Source organism: Vicia villosa, unplaced genomic scaffold (assembly GCF_029867415.1).
Source record: "Vicia villosa cultivar HV-30 ecotype Madison, WI unplaced genomic scaffold, Vvil1.0 ctg.001324F_1_1, whole genome shotgun sequence".
Taxonomy (NCBI): domain Eukaryota; kingdom Viridiplantae; phylum Streptophyta; class Magnoliopsida; order Fabales; family Fabaceae; genus Vicia; species Vicia villosa.
In genome coordinates, this window is record NW_026705575.1 from 238,650 (window position 1) to 261,398 (window position 22,749).

A 22,749-nucleotide genomic window follows, 5' to 3' on the forward strand; every position below is an offset into this window, starting at 1 on the left:
TGTATCTCCTTAAACATTATCTGTCCATAGACTTGAAAAGTCGATTCTACCAAAGACTTGAAATGTCAATTCCTTTGAAAGGATTGTCATTTGAGTTAGAAATATCAAAGGAAGAAGGGTCTTACGACTTTAATTTTGAACAAAAGTGCCAAAATCTCATTGGACCATTGATTTTTCATGCTTTTAGGAGCATCAGCAGCTGAATCAAGAATCAGTTTTCATGCTTTCAGATGCATTATAGCAGCAAAATTTCATTGGTCCTGCCATTAAATAATAAATTTCATATCTATATCATTATCAGCATACAAATAAAAGAATCATGTTGACAATACCATGCATCTTATGATATATCCACACATGATACAAAATTGAAAACAATAGAAGAGAACTTACTTTCAACAAGTTGAAACTAAACTTTCCACGTATTCCATAGGAGAAAACCAACACAATTCCGTTGCAATTGCAACTCCAATTCTCTTTACTCTCTTTTCTCTCTGATTATAGATAACTACTTGGTCATCTTCATAACCTGCCAAGATACATGTATCTCCATTCTTAGAAAGGTACAACGGCAACAAAGAAGTACCAATATGAATTAGACTGTTGGGCATTTGAATATCAAAGTAGTTAATTTTAAATAACAGAGTCCACGACTTTTGCACTCCAAACTCCTTCATCTGCCATATAACAAATTCAGACCCCTTTAAATCATGGGAAAAGCAAAGGCAGTCCATTAGAACACTATGAGTCGGCTGAAAGAATGGCACCTCATCAAAACCCGACGGCAGCAAAAACTGTGTGCATGTCTCGGTAGAAAGATCAAGCGAAACAATAACAAACTGTTGTGCATTAGCAATAGACTTGCAATCATATCGATAAAATGGTTTAATGTATTTGGGTAGAGCCAACCAGTTAACAGTACCATTCAAATGCAGACCATTATTAATCCTTTCAGTGTTACTAGCATATATCAAGTTAACGGGTATTGAAGAGCCATATTGAAAACTTCTCCAACAATTATCATCCAAACTGAAAATTGTGAACTGACTTCTCACCGAAAGTGTGTTCTCTTCTCGAACCTTAACCTTATTTGAGGCGACGACCTTGTAAGTTCCAGTTGAAATATCACAACCAAAAGTGAACTTGCGAGAGTCATATACAGTTTTCTGGTCTTTAAAAGTCCCTAGTTTTTTAGATAGTGTCCTCGTCGCAGGGTTCCATAAACGAAACCAGTACTTTCGATAGTGATAATGGAAAAACAAACAGATTAATCCGTTGCAGATACCAACAACTTGACAATTGTACATCCCTCCAGTGAAACTGTCGTTAGAAACAGTGATTGACGAATCCGTCTCGAGTAAACGAAGCACGGGGAAGAATTTGACTATACCCATAGGGTATTTCAGTTTCCTTGGTGTGAAAAGGAGGTACGGGTTTAGTGAGGAACTCTTCAAGTGTTTTTGTACAAAGGATGGATCGGAAATTAGAGTGTTCCATATCTTGCTCACACATTTGAGTTGCACGAGTATTTTCACAGGAAGCAAACACAAAATTTCAGATATGATTTCGTCAGGAATGAATGGCGATGGCGGGGGCAGTGGTGCATTGGATTGAATTCGTTTCTTAATCGGAAGATAATCCATATTCATCGTAACTACCTACTACTCTAAACCCTATTATTATTATTATTCAACTAAATAGTAAGAGAAATAGGGTAGACCAAGCTTCCTTTACAAGGCTCACCTGAATTAAGGCCCACAAGTCATGGAAATCATTTGAATATTTGAAAAACTAAACAATTAAATTTAGGTGCCTACCCAACAAAAAATAAAGGGCAACGTTACTCATCTTAATAGTCATAAATGTATTGGTTAAAAGATTGGAATTTCTTTATTGATCCTTAATCTTTTTGTCATCCGCGGCGAAAATTCTAGAATACCCCTATATTTCATAAATTAGAAATCACTTTTTCTGAAAAAAAGTTGATTTCAGAAGTGCATTTCCGAAAACACAAAAAAAAGTATTTTTGGAGAGGGGTGTTTTCAGAGAGGCATATCCGAAATATTCCAATTTTAGGTCTTGGAATGTTTCGGATATCCATTTCCGAAAAAATTTAATAATTATTAAAAAATTAAAATCAAGGAGAATCAATACAATTAATAGTATAATTAATTGTATTAATTAAAAGATAGGCTTAATTGCAATTTTGGTCCCCATTTATCACTTTTTTAGTTTTGGTCCCCTATTTTAAAATCCCGTAATTTTAGTCCCTATATTTTAGTTTTTTGAGGATTTTGGTCCCCCTGCAAATTCGAAGACATTTTTAAATGAAATGACATTCATATTGATAATGTGTCAGTGTCTGTTCAACAGTGAAATATTAAAAAAAAAACCAATTTCATTTAAGATTTATGTTGAATATGTCATCAATAAACTAAAATGAAGGGACTAAAATTCAGGATTTTAAAATAGGGGGATCAAATCTAAAAAAAAATTATAATAGGGGACCAAAATTGCAATTAAGCCTAAAAGATATTATTAAATATATATTATTATAAGATATGATAATAATTATTAACATCTTTTTTTAAATTAAAATATTTTGTAGTTATTATTTATAATTAAATTTTTTCAACAATTTTTTATGCACATTTTGAAAACTATCTATTACTTTATTTTCAAATAAATTATTTGATACTTTATTTTAATTGAATAGAATAGAATTTAATTTTAATAAAATTAAAAAAAATAAAGAGAATATTTTTAAAAAATTAAAAGAAATTTTTTATTTCATATAAAATTAATTTGATAGAAATTACATTAATAAATATAATTCATAAATATAAATAGTACTGTGTTAAGTGAATAGAATTAAAATTAAAGTGAATCTCTGGTATGTAAATATATTATACATATAAATATTAATTTTATTCTTTAATTTAAATAAAATTGAAGAAAATAATGAAAAAATTGTTTAAGAATTAAAAAAAGTATTTTTTTTCACTAAGATCAATATGATAGTAAATTTTTAGTAGTAATATAAAAAATATGTTAATTGATCAAATTTTTAGTAGTGTTATTTATAATTAAATTCATTTTTGTAAAAGTAGACTTTTGTGTTATTTATTTGACATTATTTGTTAATATATAGAATTGATTAGATAGATATAAAAGGAATTATCGGTCATATAAAAAAATATTTTATTAAATTTGATCCCTCCTTTATTGATTAACTTCCCAAAATTTTTAATATTTTGGAATTTTGATTAATTCGGATATGCATATCCAAATTAATCAAAATTCCAAATTTTTTTGTATTTTCAGATGCATCTTCGAATTAATCAAAATTCCAATTTTATCAGAGATACATTTCCAAAATTTAGAAATATCTAAAAAAAACTTTGGAGATGCATCTCTGAAGCAGGGATAAATTTGGATTTTTGCTGGGTCACCCCATAGAGGGTCAATAAAGAAATTCTCAAAAAAAATTGCCACTTAATTATGAAATTAAAATTTATAGTTTTTAATTATCGCAATAAATTTTTGATAATTACTCATCTAAAATTTTGAATGTATTGGTTATGCACAACTTCATAAGAGTAACTTAAATATTCAGTCAAACATACAAAATTTCTCTACACCTCTGAAAACAAAACATTTGTAAAAACATTGGTTTTAATGATTTTGGTTTATTATTTTTTTCATCTATATAAACTTTCGTTTAAAATTATTAAAATGAATGTTAGTTTATTTTTATCCAAGATCAATCATTGTATTTTTGTAACGGTTAAATTTTTATACATTAGCTGTATAAGTTTGTTTTACATGTATTTAATTAAAGGGTTAATAGTCATTTATTCTCTGCAATATATGCGTATTTTGATTTATCCCTTTAAAAAAAGTTTTTAAAAACTTTCCTGAAATATTAAAATTGCAAGTCTTTTGTCCCCCAGATGATAAAATTACCCCTGTAAAACTTTTTTTTAATTTACCATCCTGGTTTTTACAGGCTTAGGGGTACCCCAAAATTATAGGGGGATATATTTTGGTTTTTTCTTTACCCACCTCTCTATGGGGGTCACCTCCAGCGAAAACCCCAGTTTACCTTTGCTTCATAAATGAACTTTCGAAGTATTTTTTTTTTTTAAAATTTTCTCAGACTTCAAAAGTTCATCTCCAAAAACACCAAATGGGGGGTGTTTTCTGAGATGAACTTCCGAAAACACCTTTTTTCAGATTTTGGGGGGTTTCGGAAATGAACTTCCGAATTATGCAGAAACTGTGTTTTTTTTTTAATGATTTTGGAAACAACCTTGTATTTTTAATTAAAGAAAGACGGAAAATAAAATAAGCGATATATAAACAGAAAATACTAATATACTAATATGATAAGAATAGTGATATATACAAACCGATCCGATCCAAATCCAAATAATAATAGTGTACGAAAGATACAATCCGAAAACAAAAAAAAAAAAACCTGACCACTATTGGGTATGCCTAACCCTCTCACCCTGGGCCCTCCTCTGCCGTCTGTATGCCGCCGCACGGCCCACATCAGTGACGATCATCTCCATCACGGCGACTGCCTCCGGACCGCCCTGATGAACGACACCTCGATCCAACGCGTCCCGCCCAAGCATCTCTATCCGCTGACAGATCGGCAGGAGATCAATGGCGTGGTCATCCTCGGCCTGCTGGTTCTCCAGGATCTCCTCATGTGCTGGCCTAGGGGCGCCGGGAGCGTCGGGTGTCAGCAGAGGATGTGACACCCGGTAGAACCATGTGACGTACCCCTCCATACTGTGCCAGTCCTGGGTGACCCGCATACGATGATACTCCTCCGGTCCCACATGATGCTCCCAATCCTCAAACATGGCAGTGAGTTGCACTCTGGTCACTGTGTCGGGAACAGCCTCAAAGGGTGACCTAGGTATCATCTGCACAAATCCGAACTGCCGCATGCACCGCTCAGGGAGATACCGGACCATGATGGTAGTCCCGCATGCCAACCAGCCAGAATATAGAGATATGTCGTCAAAGGGGACAATCTGAGTGTAGTCACTAAACAGCCTCCAGGTGACGTCATCGTGCATTGTGCGGTCCAAGTACCCACGGTATGGTCCCACCGCATTGTTCCCCCTCTAGAGAACGTATCTGGCGGCCCTGGGCATGGCGTCAACATACGCAGGATCGATGTGGAAGCCGCGGATGCGGGAGAAGTAGGAGATGATCCAGCTCTGAAACATAAATAAATACGAAACATAAGTAAATACGAAACACAAATACGAAACATAAATAAATACGGAACAATTAAAATGAAATGTACGGTGAGTAGTGTGCAGGATCCAGTGAACTGCCTCGTCCTCCAGTTGGAGGCCTCATTCAGCTTCTGGTATAGGTATGCCAGAGTAGCTGCCCCCCAGTTCCTCTGGTGAACAGTGGTCAAGTCCATGAAGTAGAGGAGGTAGGTCACGTCGACGTACCTCACACTCTTGTCCACAAAGATCGCAGCGCCTACCACATGCATGTACCAGCACTAGAGAGCGCAACCACGGTGATAATGTGTAAATAGCTCGTCACCCGCATCCTCAGCCTCGTCCGTCGCCACCAGGTGGTGCTCGAAGTAGCGGCTCAGTGTGGTGAACCGGATATGAGGCCCAGATGTTGTGGCGCACTCAAATTCAGCAACTTCGGGCTCCATACCCAAATAGAGCGTCATCCACTCAGTGGCTTCGACCCTCTGGATCCGGGAGTGGGTCAACAGTGGCCCCCTGATCAGCAGGTGGAGAAGACACTGCATATCATGCAAGGTGATCATCATCTCCCCAACCGGCAAGTGGAAAGAAGACGTCTCCTTGTGCCACTGAGCCCTGAACCTCTCACAGCATCGTTAAACCACTGGGCAGTCGGTTTAAACAGACTGAAAATCTTTCGGGCATGGTTCACCATTTTCAACGGCTCTCTCTCCTGTTACAAAAAAACAAATAAAAAAGTATGATAAATAGACGGTTAATAAAATATTGAATAAACATCTAAATTATAAACGGTTAAATAATGTAGTCGGGCAAATTATAAAAAATACCTCTCCCTCCCAGATCCGTCGAGCGACATGATCGCGGTAGGATATCAGCACTGAAGTGTCACTGGGCCCTCCCGGGAAGCCCTCCTCCTGCTCATCCTCCTCCCCTAGTGGAGGGTCAACATCTGGTACATACTCTGCCTCGTGGTATGATACTGCCACCTCCTGTACCTCTTCCTCCTCCTCTTGCTGGCGGGAAGAAGATACCCCAGCCATACGACTCCTCGATCCAGATGTGGAGGTAACCTCGTCCATCTCCACGGTAACTCGCACACGTCGTCCCCGGCCCTGCTCCCGTCCCCGTGTCGACGCCAGCTGCGCCGCCCGCTCGCGTCTAGCTGATGCAGTCTGGGTCTCTCTACCCTGTCTGATGCGTGCTACGTTGTCTGACATGTTCCTGAAAACAACTGAAATCGATTAATATGCGAGACAACATAAAGAACCAAAAAAATTACACTTCTGATACAATTCGGAAGTTCATTTCCGAAACTGGGAATGGAGGTGTTTTCGGAAATGAACTTCCGAAACACCCTACGAACAACTTCTCTACAACCTCCAATGGCAGACCCCAAAATCCTAAAACATAACTAATTTTATTCATTCTAAACAACCTAAATAGCAGTTTAGAGTTTGACTAATGGATCTAAACAACCTAAACAACCCTAATAGAGATATAATAATGGATCTAAAAATTGAAAAAAATACACTAAACTTACCACTAATAGAGTTTGGGATGATTTAGATTGAGATTGGAAGAAGATGTTGGCTATCTCTGATGCTTCACACTTGCTTTTTGCATTACTTTTGAAGAGAGGTTGAGTTTAGAATAGGATTAGGGTAAAATGAATGGGGGAGGGGGGCTGTTTTGCTTATTCTGCAAAACGCCCAGTATTTCGGAAATGAACTTTCGAAATGCTGTTTTCAGAAATGAACTTCCGAAATAAGACAATTTTTTCAAAAAAAAAAAGGCGCTTTCGGAGATGCATCTCCGAAAACACCTTTTTCTTGTATTTCGGAGATGCATTTCCGAAGTCAGGGGTAATTTGGGTTTTTCACCAGAGGTGGGCTAGAAGGTTGGGAGGTGGCCAAAGAATTTTCCTATATTTTTTTAAAGGGGGTAAATCAAAGCACTATTAACCATAAATAAAAAAATATGAATTCTAAAAGGATTAAGTTGAATCCTCGAGGTATCAAATGTGTTTTATAAGCTTTGCACCTAATAGTAAAATATATATATATATATATATATATATATATATATATATATATATATATATATATATATATATATATATACTTTCAAATTTAGAGTATAATATAACCTTTGAATTCTGAGATGTGGAATTTTAGAACCTTGTCGCGGAGGATAAGGAATTTGATATTCCTGCAAATGAAGAACCTCGTGAGGAAGGTTCTTAACAGATTGTTGGAACCCAAATCGAAAGACCGTCACAGATTGTTGAAAAATAACACGAACTTAGGATAAGTAGCAGAGTCCGAAAGACTAAGGATCAAGGACCAAACAAAATTAATAGTAAATTTATTTCTGTTATTTGATAGAAGGAAATAGTGAGAATTTTGTTCGTAAGGTTCTTGTTGTCAATTGGAAGACGATCCTAAGACTTATAAGGAAGCAACAGCTTCAAAGGACTCCGGTTTTGGAAGGATGATATCCAAGATGAAATGGATTCAACAATGCCAAACCATATTTGAGAACTTGTTGATCTTCCTAAAGGATCAAGACTTATTGGATGCAAGTGGGTGTTTAGAAGGAAGTATCATAGTGATGGTACACTAAACACCTACAAGGATAAAACAATGACCAAGAGTTTGGACAAAAGGAAGGTGTTGATTGTTTTAACATGTATGCACTAGTATTGCAAGCACAACGAAAATTGGAGTTTCGTTTGCATTATTTTCTTTGCATGATCTTATAGTTCATCAAATGGAGATCTCAATGAGGAGATTTACATGGAGAAACTAGAAGAATATGTGCTTCCTGGTAATGAACAAAAGGTGTGAAAGCTTGTCAAATCCTTGTATGGATTAAAACAAGCAGTGAAACAATGACATCAAAAGTTTGACTTTGTCATTGCAAAGTTCAAAAAATTAAAAGGGAGACACATAACTTAGGGGGAGACTTTTAAATCTTATCAAAACACAAATTCAAAGAGTTTGTCATCATAAAAAATGGGGAGATTATGAAGAATACATCTTATATCTAATTTTGATGATGACAAAGATTATCAAAGAAGAAAAGGATCAAAAGTGTCATGTACATCAATGATGATGTTGATTAAGAAGGTTGAACATAAAAATTCAAGTGAGAATTTGAGAAAAGTGAACAAAATTAAGGTACTCATTGCAATTTATGCTATATTACTCTAAATTTCTCATAATTTCATCTCTCACTTCATCTAAAAAAACCTTCTTGCATCATCGTGCATGATTATCTAAAAATATTCTTCATCTAATTCTTGTTGCAAGTGTTTATACACAAAGTTGTGTGAGAATATTGTGATATTCCTTTGTCTCTATGTTGATTACATGTTGATCATTAGCAACAAGATGAATTGAATCTTAGAAACAAAGAGGTTTCTAACTTCCACATTCAAGATGAAAAATCTCGAAATAGTGAACACTCTTTTTGATCAAAGTAAAGCGAAAGAGTGGGATATAAAACATAGTCAAATACACTATATTAAGAAAACTTCCACATTCAAGATGAAAGATCTTGGACTAGTTGAAACTCTTTTGGGGATCAAAGTAATACAAAAATAATGAGGTTATAAACTTAGTCAAATACACTCTGTGGAGAAAGTTCTTGATAAGTTCAAACTATCACGTTTTAAAAAAAGTTAATGTTCAATTTGATGTTAGTGTCAAAATGATGATGAAAGAGTTATGGCTATATTAGAATACACAAGTGAAATTGGTTTTCTAATGCAATGTATTATATGCGATATAGCAGTTGCAAATAATAAATGAGTAAATTTACTAGCAATCCAAATGGTGAGGATTGGAAGGCCACCACAAAGATTTTTCATTATCTTTTAATACCAAAATCTTGATCTTCATTATTGTAGGTTTCCTACCATATTAGAAGGATATACCAATAAGATTTGGATATCGAGTGTTGGAGATCATAAATTTATAAATTCGTGCATATTTATACTCGCTGGGATCTAATTTCTTGGACGGGCAAGAAATAAACATGCATCACTTTCTAAACCATGGAATCAGAGTTTGTGGCTCTTGCTTCCGCTGGTCAAGAATTTGAATGGTTAAGGGATCATAAGTTGGAAGTTTAATTGGCTAAAGCCAATATTTTAAAGGTGTTGGCACATTGCTTTAGTCAGGCCATTTTAGTTAGAGCATTCAGCAAAGTGTATAACGGATAGTCTAGGCACCGAGGCCTTAGATATTCTTTCATGAGAAAATTAATTAAAGATATAATCATTTCACCCACATATATGATCGATCTATAATTTGGGAAAATCATTTACTAAGCTACTGTACTGGTCAAAGACTTAGTATTGACAACCTTGAGAGGTACGAGGTTGAAACTCCTTGAGGTCAACCGGGTAAAACACGGCGAAGAATTTCCTCTTAGTAGGCTCTAGATACCATGTTAAGATACGAAAGACTAAGATGCATTTGAAAAAACCGTGTCTTTTGTAAAGCACTACGGAGACTTTATTATATATAGAGAGATTACAGCTAATTACATAATACAGTCGATGTGGGACTATTCTATATACAAATATTCTTAACACTATATTTACAAATATCAACAATTCTTATCTACTAACTTTGCTCCTATGAATCGATGTATTTAATTATAAAAAGAATCATATTTTTTTTTGTAGAAAATACTAAAATTAGGGGTAACGTCAACTTTCGTAGGCGCCTTATTGAACACTAAACTCACAACCGCTTACTTTCGTAACACGAATTTGCGAGTTTTAATATCCCTTTCAAAATACAATAGTATCTTAATTAATATAGAGACTCTTTCAAAATATTAAAATTAAAAATCCGAATATCTAAATCGAAACTGTTTACGCGCGATTTGAATTTCTAAATTGGATACCGTTTCTGCACTTTCGCGCGTAAACGGTATCATGTCGCTCCTACTTTTGTAGCGAATATTTTATTTTCAAAATAGGAATTCTGAACAAAAGATCCAATCTCGTTTTAATTTAATATCTACTCAATTCACATGATTTTTGTTGGTAAGATAACCCTCATGTTTCAGACTTTAAAGTAAAGTACCCAGACATGGTAAATAGAGAAATAAAACATGAATACAATAAATTAATAATTAAAAACAATAAAAGATTGAACTTGGAAAATGAAAGAAAATAACTTCTGTAGTTAAACATGCTCCAAAGGGAGACTTATGATCCAAATACAATAATTAAATTGAGACTACAACAACATAAATTGATAACAAATGAGCTTGCATAGGAATTGAACACGCATAATTTTTAATGTGAATTCAAAGCAAATAAAGCTTGGATCCCCTTTAAATATGTTACAACCTTGTTTTTTATATCTCAAATAACATTAAATGGTAGTTGGAATAACTAAAAAACATGTTGGAACAAATTAAAACCTTCTAGAGAAAATGTTGCAACCGCTAGAGAAAATCTAAGAAAGTGTTGTTTTGGGCGTCATGACAGGTGGCAGTCAGCCCGTAAAGGCATGATCGTTAAAGGTTATGAATTAAAGCTCCATGACGGGAATCCTGTATGATAACAGGCTAACCGTCATGGTATTCAACACATAAGCTTCTGGTTTCTTTTGAGTTCATGACAGCCTGCTCCTTTGGGGCATGATAGGCATTGTCATACCCCAATTTTTTATCCTAAGATCCCACTTAATTTGTTTTGAATCTAAAAGAGTTTGATCATCATCATCATCATTTTTCTTATATAAAGATCCTCATGCATCATCACTAACCTCAAGGTACAAGAGATATGTGTTTTGTTTGTTTGCTTCTTTCACAAGGTAGGTGTGTTGGATCAAGGAGCTCAAGTAATTAGGGTTTTCTGACTCTCAAAGTGACTCATTATTTTCATATGATCAAGTGATTTCCCTCATCAATAATCAAGTTCAAGTGTGCCTACATCCAAGATCATCAAATTTTAAATTCATCTGATGCATAAATTAGGGTTTTGACCTAATTAATTGAAATGTTGAATTTTTTATCTAGGCATGATATAAAGGTTTAGAACATGATTCAAAATGCTCATCTGCTTCCTTACATCCCACTCATATGATTCAATTGGATAAAGAAGCTTGATTTATTAAGATTAGAATTCAACTGGTAAAAAGTTAATTGCTCAAGAATCAACTTTAACTTTTAGGTTTTTTGGTCAACCATGGACTTCTAAGGTCAAGAATCATGAAAATATGGTTGATAGAACCATTTGATCAATTTTAATAAAAAAATCAAGAAAAAGTTCCAAAAGTTGAAAATTAGGGTTTAGAAAATTTTCTAATTACCACAATTTCATGTTCAAGTAGCCTACTTTGCAAGCTTATAACATTTTCCTCAAGTCACCATTTTTCATGCCCAGGGTCTTTAATCAAAGATGATGCTTCATATTTCAATACTATGGAAAGTATTGATAAAAAATGTCACGAGGATTAAAAGTTATGGATTGATCAAATTGAGGTTTCAAAGTTGTAAAAATGTTTCAACACTTCGAAAATTTTCTAAGTGTTGAACATCTTATTTTGTCAATTTTGTTAGCCAGTTTTCATTAAGATCCAAGTTGAATTTCTTCAAGTAACCAACATGAAAGTTGAAGTATGTGATTTCATCTTTCCAAAAAGTCAAAGAGCATGAATTTCTTTTACTTGAGCTAAGATAATCGAATTGAAGATGGTGTATGGCCAAGAAATTCATCAGAATTCGCCAAGAAATTCTCTCAAACTCTATTTTCATTCTCCAAAATCCATTTCTGTGAATCTTGCTTCCCTTGAAAGTTTTTGTTGCAATCTCCATCCAAACAGTCTATAAACATCATACACAACTTGTCCAAAGCTTAAGAACACACCTGTAATAGCTTGAGCATCATAATCACAACCTCATTTTTCTACATTGCACTTTGACTTGGTTTGAGTGATTCAAACACTTTCAAAGCAACCCAAGCATTACAACAAGTTCCTAGGACATCACTGAAGCAGTAGGGATCATCAAACTACTTCTGGAAGTTCCCCAATACCAAGAACAATTTCTCACTTCAGAGGTAAATTTTCATTTCTCAAACTCATATATAGAAGCATTATTTTGATCATTTTTTTATACCATTATGTTTGTTATAATGTGAGGAATACAAGCCCTCTGGTTTGGGGCAATGATTGTTCATGGTTGAAATTTTGTTAATGAATAGCATGGTTGAATTCTTCACGAAATTTTGCTTCAGAATGTATATTCATTTGTCATGTTTGGTCCTAAAAATCCAAAACTCCATTGTCGATTGTTGTTGTTGATCGTGAGGTTAAAGATGGTGTATGGTGCGCCAATTTTAAAAAATGGAACATGTTTTATAATATATTCAGTATGTTGTGTTTTGATACACGCATGTATCACTACCCCAGTGGTAGAGAGTGTGTGCTAATGACCCTTAGGTTTGGGCTTGAGTCCCCCTCGTCCCAGACCTTTTGCGCTATTTTATTTTTTATGCATTTAACACTTGTTTTCACATATAATCAATTGGATGCCTATTATTTCCAAAAAGTGTGCGCTAGCCCAGTTGTAAGGTTTTGAGATGTTGACCCCAAGGCCAGGGTTCAATTCCCTTTGACCTTCACTAATTTCTACCACTTGTTTATTTTTCCATTTTCTCTCCATTTTAATTTCGTTTTGATTTATTTCATTATTTCTTTTGATTTTATTTTTTCATTATTAAACCTTGGTTATTTATTTCTCTTCAAAATTAAAATAATAAAAATATTTATTTATTATATTTAATGTTAACATATCTATTTTAAACACATTTAAAAATCATAAAAAAACATGTTTGTTTTTAATGGATTTGTTTGATTTTATACTTACTTGAATCAAATTTCTCTTGATTCCTTGTTGATATTAATACCATTATACAATTATACTTTGATTCTTTACTTGTTCATACCATGAATTAATTCTTTATGAAATGATTAAATCTTGATTAAATATGAACTTCACTTTGAAAACCCTAATCCATGTATGATTTTGATTTGAACTTGATGCCATGCCTTGATGCTTGCACATGTTTACTTTTGAGTTTATACCTTGATGATCTTTTAGGTTTTATCACTTAATCTTTCCATATTCTTTTTGATTAACCTTGTATGCTTAAGTGTGATTACCATGAATAAATGGTCTCTTGATCTTGCCATATTTGTATGCTTGATCCATCTTAATGTGATCCCTTTGCTTGATGATTATTCATGCTTGTTTGTTTGATGTTCATACCTTGTTAATCATATATGTACATATTTGTTTGATCCATATATTCATACCATGATGTATGTATGCCTTGTATATACTTACTTGCCTTGTTTGTTGATATACATGTTGTTGACTGATCACATGTTCACATATCCACATGTTCATATTCTTTGATCATACCTTAATTGACTTTATGATTCATCCATATATTTGTTTGATTGCTTGTTTACCATGATTGACTTTACCTTGTCTTATTGTGTATTATCATCACATTAAACTTGACATGTTCATACTTATCCGTGAGATTGTCATGTTCACATACACATGTTCATAGACATCTACATGTCCATATATACTTGATGTGATTATGATCTTGATGATTGACTTTGTTGAGGTATCTCTTCTTTCTAATCATAATATTTGTATACTTACCTTAAATTTACTTATGAATATATTAACATCTTTGTTTGATTAACACTTATTCATGTTTGAGTCATATTGATGATTGTTTTCGGGATTCCCTTTTTATATTACCATAGCCATGTGTTGGATTGATTTTGGTTATACTTGATATATTTTGACCTTGATCAAGATACATATATGATCGGTAAAATAGCAAGTGCACTATTTTCACCGATGTAGTTATAATGAGTTTTACCCCAAGTATCGATCTCGAGGATTGCGTAGGAAATACAAGTTATTATAATGAGTCAATTAAACAAAAGAGCATAGGGGTGCTTTTGCTTATCAATGAAATAAGTGAATTAAAATAAATAAGCTGAAATTAAAATTGAACTTTTTATAAATTAAGAATAATGCCAAGGTAAGGTGTGTGATTTGCTTTATAACTCCTCTGGATTAAGATCTCTTTAACAAGTTCATAGGGTACAATTATTTATTCTTAAGGATGTTTTCCTAAGTCCTTAGTGAAGACCTTTTGGTTTATAATCCTATTACCTAAGTCCTTAGAGACATAGGAGAAAACCAAAGCTGATATTAATCATGAATTTCTAAATAACCTTACGGTATCCCTAGTCCTAGGTGATAACTATAAGGTTCAATTGTATAAAAACCTTAACAATCGTAGTCCTACAAATTGTTAACCACACAACAATCCTTATTAATCCGATAAACATAGCATTAAAAAAACATTATACAATCGAATTGAATAATACGAACATTTGATTAAAGAAATACGGAATCCAGAGTCATTACAAATCAAATCAGAGACACCCCCTAGCATTGGGGGGTTTAGCCTCTCATAATATTCAAGAAACAAAAAGCAAAGAATTTAGACATTACAAAGATAATTGGGAACTTTGATCTTCAATGGTGTCCACCGTTGAATCTCTCCGTTTATGAAACCCTTGATGAACCTATCTTCTCCTGTCTTTGGAATTCTATCGTATATTGCAAAAGTGTCTTCTCCTTGTTTCTCAAATCACTTTTAATCTCTCTAGGTTTTCAGGTCCAAGACACAATACCCAAATTGCCCCTGGTGCTTTAAAAATATCAAAAATAACAAAAATCATAATTTCTATCCGCACGAGCTGACACGGCCGTGTCACTTGACACGGGTTGACCGTGTCAGCTTCTGCCACTTTTGAGGAGAATTCTTCAGCAGGTTGGACACGGCCGTGTCACTTGACACGGGCTGCCCGTGTCAGCCTCTTCCTTCATAATTTGGCTTTGACTTCAACATCAAAGTTGTAGCCCTTTTCGTTAGAGAAATTTTGCCACCGAAACCGCGTCATTCCGAGTTACGAACCTCTAGTTATGATCAAAATACTACACGCTTGTCACGATTTTCAGCTCTTTTATACCAACACTTTTGAAATTTCCATCTGATCCAGAATTAACCTACAACCACCAAGTAGAGAGATCAAAGGCATCTAAAAATACATGATAAAGAGAACAAAAACATAATGCAAGCAATTAACTAATATTGAAGGAATCAATGAAAAAATCTTGAAAACAACCACAAAGTGTTACCAAGTATGACAATCTTATGCCGAATTTATGACGAAACTAAGTAGAAATGGTGACCGATCACAACCCTAAACTTATCTCATTGCTTGCTCAAGTGATGCATGAGAGAACAAAACAAAGGTCGCCCCTGAATTCAAGATTACCACAATACAACCAATGCTTTGAAGGATAGAAAAACACTTAGAAAGGGGGGGATTGAATAAGTGTGACTTTAAATCTTGGACGATAAAAATAAATTGCACAATTATTTTTATCCTGGTTCGCTGTTAACGAAGCTACTCCAGTCCACCCCCGCAGAGATGATTTACCTCAACTGAGGATTTAATCCACTAATCGCACGGATTACAATGGTTTTCCACTTAGCCGCAACTAAGTCTTCCAGAGTCTTCTGATCACAACCTGATCACTCCAGGAACAACTGCTTAGTTCACTCCTAAGACTTTTTCTAGAGTCTACTGATCAACACGATCACTCTAGGCTTAGTTCACTCCTAAGACTTTCTGCTCAGCCAACTGCCAAGACTTCCTGCTCAGCCAACTGCTAAGACTTCCTAGAGTATACTGATCAACTGATCACTCTAGTTCCTTACAACTTAATGTAATCTATTCAAGAGTTTATAAATGCTTCTTAAAAGCGATAATCACAACTGTGATATTTCTCTTACAATTTAAGCTTAATCTCACTAAGATATTACAACAGCAATGTAGTGAGCTTTGATGAAGATGAAGATTCTGAGTTTAGATTTGAACAGAGTTTCAGCAAGTTAATTTGAATTGTATTGGTGCGAAATCGTTAACCTTGCTTCTCATCAGAACTTCATATTTATAGGCGTTGAGAAGATGACCGTTGAATGCATTTAATGCTTTGCGTGTTCCGTACAGCTTTGCATTTAATGTTATACGCTTTTGTCAACTACCTCGAGCCTTGTTCACGCTGTGTCTACTGACGTAGCCTTTAGTAGCTTTAACGTTCCTTTTGTCAGTCAGCGTAGTCTGCCACGTGTACTTCCTTCTGATCTGATGTTTGTGAATACGACGTTTGAATATCATCAGAGTCAAACAACTTGGTGCATAGCATCTTCTGATCTTCTGACCTTGAAGTGCTTCTGAGCGTGATACCATCTTCTGATCTTCAGTGCTTCTGATCTCATGTTCTTCTGATGCTTCCATAGACCCATGTTCTGATTCTGCTTCGACCATCTTCTGATGTCTTGCCAGACCATGTTCTGATGTTGCACGCTGAACCATTTGAGACACAACTTCTGAGCGCTGAATTATGCGTACTCTTTATATATTTCCTGAAAGGGAAATTGCATTGGATTAGAGTACCATATTATCTTAAGCAAAATTCATATTATTGTTATCATCAAAACTAAGATAATTGATAAGAACAAATCTTGTTCTAACAATCTCCCCCTTTTTGATGATGACAAAAACATATATAAATGATATGAATTTGCGATCAGAAAGAGTAGACGGCAAAAGACAAATTACACAGCTATAGCATAAGCATATGAATATGTCTCCCCCTGAGATTAACAATCTCCCCCTGAGATAAATAATCTCCCCCTGAAATAAATACTCGAAGAACTTTAATAAAAGACTTCCCTGATTATTTCGGTAGAGACGATCATATAAGCTTCTGCCTTCAGAGAATTCATAGCTTCTGACTTCTGCTTCCATTGGACAGCTTCAGAACTTGAATTTCTTTGATCTTCAGAACATTCACAGCTTCTGACTTCTGCTTCCATTCAGGACAGCTTCAGAACTTGAATTTCTTTGATCTTCAGAACATTCACAGCTTCTGACTTCTGCTTCCATTCAGGACAGCTTCAGAACTTGAATTTCTGGATCTTTTAGAACATTCACATCTTCTGATTTCTGCTTCCCTCGGATAGCTTCAGAACTTTGAATGTCTACCAACATCACTTCATGCTAGATTTGTATCAGAACATTGTTGAATGTACCAGAGCATCATCTGAGCATCTCTACATCCTGAAATGTTACAGAACAAAAACTAAACGACAAAAGTCAGCATGAACGAGTTAGAACATAAAATGTATATTCAAATACATGATATGTATCAGAGCCAAATGTATCAGAGCATTTTAGGCTAAAAACATGTATCAGAGCAAATAATGTATCAGAGCCATAACATTATATGTATCAGGGCAAATAGAATTTTGTCATAACAGGATAGACAATGATATTCAAATTCTATTATCAGTGCTTCTGATTCATTCTTCTTTCTTGCTTCTGATCTCTGAAGCTTGACAGCACTCAGCTTGCTTCAGTTTCCATGGTTTTGCTTCTAGTGTTTGCTTTGAAGATTCACTTCACTTCTCTGTACCTGCAAAACACTTAAACCATATAGAACTTGCAGTTCTTGTTAGTGAATGTGTGGGAGCCTTTACCCAGCAACTGATAGATTTAATCAAATCATTTATCATTTATCTTTCTCCCCCTTTTTGTCATAACATCAAAAAGAATATTTAAAAAGATTCAGATGAATAAAACGAAAAAAGAGAACATTTACTGGAATGTAAAACACAAAGAAACTTTTTCATTGAATAATCAAAAGAGGATTACAAGAAGATATGCAGGAAAACAGATGCAACAAGGAAAGGAAACTACAAAGACCAAAAGACTAAGATCCTAGCCTACGCAAAATCCGCGCCAGAACATCATGAATCCCGTCAGTGCTTGTAGCTTGCCTTGTCATGAAGGAACGAAACTCAGCATTGGCTGCTTCTTGCGCGTCCAAACGAGAAGCCAGCATAGCTTGATTCTGATGAAGAGTTTCCAAGGTCTCCATCAGAGCTGAGGTTTCACCAGAGGAAGAAGCACCAGTATTTCTGCCCAGAGGGACAGCAATCTCAGCAGGGTGATCTTCTGGAAGATCTTCAGCTTGTGCATCTCCCATTTCCTCATCTGAGTCTGACTCAGAAGGAGCCTTAGCATATTCTGGTTCAGGCAGCTCAGAAGTTCCATCTTCCAATGCTTGAAGAATAGCTGCAAGGTTTGTTGGAGGAGTAGGGCCAGCAACTTCAGCACGATAAACCACTACTGGAAAGACCATGTGAGGTGCTTTTTCAGAAGGGTTCATTCTGAACCAGTTGAACAGCCACTGAAAATCTCCAGTCAGTACAGGAAACCAGAGCACAGAAGATCGGGGTTTCCATACCACGATATCTCTGCAGAGATTTTCTTCTTCCAACTCATCTGCAGGTATCTTCTCTTCAAGAACACTTCTGTTCCTGATGAGACAGTGGTGGCTGCTCTCACCAACTTCCAACCGGAGACCACGAACACCAGGAGCTTCAGACATAATCCTTCTCTGAGTGTCTGTAGCCTTCTCCAGAAAATCCTGACGAAAGGTATTCCAGAGGTTGTTTGTAGCATACTCATCCAGATGATTAAGGTGAGCAGCACCAAGAATTTCCAACCAGCCATTTACATCAGCATGTAAAAGCTCCAGATATGTTTGAGTGGTAGGGGTTGGAGGGTTGACAGTGAACCTTGCGTCGGGAAGAACAACACTATAGGGATTAGGTGTTCTGGTGGGAAAAGGGTATGAGAGGGATGAAGAAATATCTGAAGGAAGGGTTAAAGGAGAGGAGATATCAGATGGTGAAGAAGGTGGTTCCGAGAGGATGAATGAGGAGGAAGAGGTGGTGGAGGTCTTTGAAGAGGGAGGTGATTGATGAGAATCGTCAAGGGGTTGATATATTTTGAGAGGGTCATAGGAGATCCTAACTCTTTTAGGTTTGGTTTCTGGTTCAGCAGATGCCTTTCTCTTTTGTTTCCTATCATTGTCTTGATTCCCATAGTTTGACGATGGATTCATGATGAACTTTCAGATATTGGAAAATGCTAGGGTTTATGATATGAAAAGAGAGAGATGAAAAAGAAACCGAATGCAGAGAGAGAGAAATATGAGAGGGAAAAGAAACGTTTGAAGAGTATAAAAAGAAAACTGAAAGAGCGTAAATGATGAAAAGCATTTAATGTTACGTGACATGAGGAGAGATAATAATGACAAAAGACGTGATTTGCACAGTTACCTAAGTAGACGTCCCCTCAACTGCACGCACGCTTGTCCAGGAATAGTGAACACGTGTTTACCATCTGGATAGCCAGTTACAGCTGTTTTGCTTTAAAGAGAGATTCTGAATCAACTTAGACACTGAAACGTTAGTAATAACAGAATCACAATTTCTAATTGATTTCTATCAGAACTTCTTAACAAAAATTTCATATCAAAGGATACTCATACGTAAGAATTTCTCATCTTCTCATTCTGAGCTTGTTTCTGAAGACCCATTTTGTACCAATTATATTGAATCCATCTGGTCTAGGAACAAGATCCCAAACATCATTCCTTGTAAACTGATTTGGTTCTTCTTGCATAGCAATTATCCAGTCTGGATCTTCTAGAGCATGATCAACAGAAGTTGGCTCGATCAAAGATACAAGACCTAATTGACAGTCTGCATTGTTCCTAAGGAATGCTCTTGTTCTGATTGGATCATCCTTCTTTCCAAGAATGACATCTTCTGAATGACCAGAGATGAGTCTGGATGATCTTCTGACAGATGGTTCTTCAGAAATGCTTAGATCCTCCAGAGAAGCTGATACTTGATCTTCTGGTTCTTTGCTTCTGAGAAGCTCTGCTTCTGATGCGTTGCTTCTTGGCTCAACAACTTCTGATATGTCAATATCACAACCTGCAAAATTATCAACTTGCTTTGGTTTTTCAGAACCAAGCTTATCATCAAACTTGATATTGATTGATTCTTCTACAACCAATGTTTCAGTATTGTATACTCTGTAGCCTTTTGAGCGTTCAGAATATCCAAGAAGGAAACACTTTTGAGCTTTGGAATCAAACTTACCAAGATGATCTTTAGTGTTCAGAATAAAGCACACACATCCAAAAGGATGGAAATATGAAATGTTGGGCTTTTTATTCTTCCACAATTCATAGGGAGTCTTATTAAGAATAGGTCTGATAGAGATTCTATTCTGAATATAACATGCAGTGTTTATTGCTTCTGCCCAGAAATGCTTAGCCATATTGGTTTCATTGATCATGGTTCTGGCCATTTCTTGAAGAGTCCTATTCTTTCGTTCTACAACCCCATTTTGCTGTGGAGTTCTAGGACAAGAGAAATCATGGGCAATACCATTTTCTTTGAAGAATTCTTCAAAGGATTTGTTCTCAAATTCACCACCATGATCACTTCTAACCTTTATGATTTTACACTCTTTTTCAGATTTAATCTGAATGCAGAAATCAAAGAACACTGAATGAGTCTCATCCTTGTGTTTCAAGAATTTTACCCATGTCCAGCGGCTATAATCATCTACGATGACTAATCCATATTTCTTTCCTCTGACAGATGCTGTTTTGACTGGGCCAAACAGATCAATGTGCAAGAGTTCTAATGGCCTTGAGGTAGAAACAACATTCTTAGACTTGAATGCAGGTTTGGAGAACTTACCCTTCTGACATGCTTCACAAAGAGCATCTGATTGGAATTTCAGATTAGGGAGTCCTCTGACAAGATTCAGTTTGTTAATCTGAGAGATCTTTCTCAAACTAGCATGACCTAATCTTCTGTGCCAGACCCACTGCTCTTCAGAAACAGACATAAGACAAGTCACCTTCTGACTCATAAGATCTTGCAGATCTGTCTTATAAATGTTGTTCTTCCTCTTGCCTGTAAATAGGATTGAGCCATCCTTCTGATTTACAGCCTTGCAAGACTCTTGATTAAAGATTATATCATAACCATTGTCACTTAATTGACTGATAGATAAAAGGTTATGTGTTAATCCTTCTACAAGAAGTACATTAGAGATGGAAGGAGAGTTACCAGATTTTATAGTTCCAGAGCCAATTATCTTGCCCTTCTGATCTCCTCCGAACTTGACTTCTCCTCCAGACTTAAGTACCAGGTCTTGGAACATAGACCTTCTTCCTGTCATGTGTCGCGAGCATCCAGAGTCCAGGTACCATGACATGTTGTGCTTTGTCCTTCTTGCAGCCAAGGATATCTGCAATAGGAATAATCTTATCCTTAGGTACCCACATTTTCTTGGGTCCTTTCTTGTTAGATTTTCTCAAGTTCTGATTGAACTTGGGTTTAACATTGTAAGCAATAGGAGGAACAGTATGATAATTCTTAATGTGAGTTTCATGATATTTCCTAGGTTGTGTCACATGCTTCTTGGTGTGTGTAATGTGAAAACTTTGTGCATGTGAAGTGTGCCTAATATCATGAGAGTGGCCATACTTGAACTGATCATACAATGGCTTGTATGTGAGTTTCATTTCATCAACAGGTTCAAGTTTTTATGGGGTTTCACCCTCATAACCAATGCCTACTCTTTTGTTTCCAGACACAGCATATATCATAGAAGCTAGCTGACTTCTGCCAATACTTCTAGATAAGAACTTTCTGAAACTTAAATCATACTCTTTCAGAATATGGTTCAGACTAGGAGTGGATTTTTCTGAATCAGAAGGAGATCCAACATTATTGGATAATTTTAAAAGTTTTTCTTTTAATTCAGAATTCTCCAACTCAAGCTTCTTTGTTTCAAATTCAAATTGCTTTTTCAGCTTTTTGTATTTGAGACTAATCTGAGACTTGAGTTCCAGAAGTTCAGTTAGACCGGAAACTAACTCATCTCTAGTAAGTTCAGAAAATACCTCTTCAGAATCTGATTCTGATGTAGATTCTGATCCGTCATCTTCTGTCGCCATCAGCGCACAGTTGGCCTGCTCATCTTCTGAATCATCTTCTGACTCATCCCAGGTTGCCATAAGACCTTTCTTCTTATGAAACTTTTTCTTGGGACTTTCCTTCTGAAGATTTGGACATTCATTCTTGTAGTGTCCAGGCTCATTGCATTCATAGCACATGACCTTCTTCTTGTCAAATCTTCTTTCATCAGAAGATTCTCCACGTTCAAATTTCCTTGAACTTCTGAAGCCTCTGAACTTCCTTTGCTTGGTCTTCCAGAGTTGATTTAGCCTTCTGGAAATCATGGACAGTTCATCTTCTTCTTCAGATTCTGATTCTTCAGGATCTTCTTCTCTGGCCTGAAAAGCGTTAGTGCATTTCTTGATATTTGATTTTAATGCAATAGACTTACCTTTCTTTTGAGGCTCATTTGCGTCCAGCTCTATTTCATGACTTCTCAAGGCGCTGATAAGCTCTTCC

The 22,749-nt window shown here is 35.6% G+C and overlaps 1 protein-coding gene across 1 annotated transcript; it reads right to left on the reverse strand.

Annotated features, from left to right (window-relative positions):
- Positions 1-395: 395 nt before the first annotated feature.
- LOC131634645 (F-box/kelch-repeat protein At3g23880-like) lies at positions 396-1,643 on the reverse strand. The gene has a single exon (XM_058905298.1). It carries the CDS (start codon positions 1,641-1,643, stop codon positions 396-398), a length of 1,248 nt encoding a protein of 415 aa, XP_058761281.1.
- Between the last annotated feature and the right edge of the window lie 21,106 nt (positions 1,644-22,749).

What these genes read in the sequence shown, in the direction of transcription:
- LOC131634645 (XM_058905298.1), bottom strand. Translation starts at nt 1,643, where the DNA reads ATGGATTATCTTCCGATTAAGAAACGAATTCAATCCAATGCACCACTG.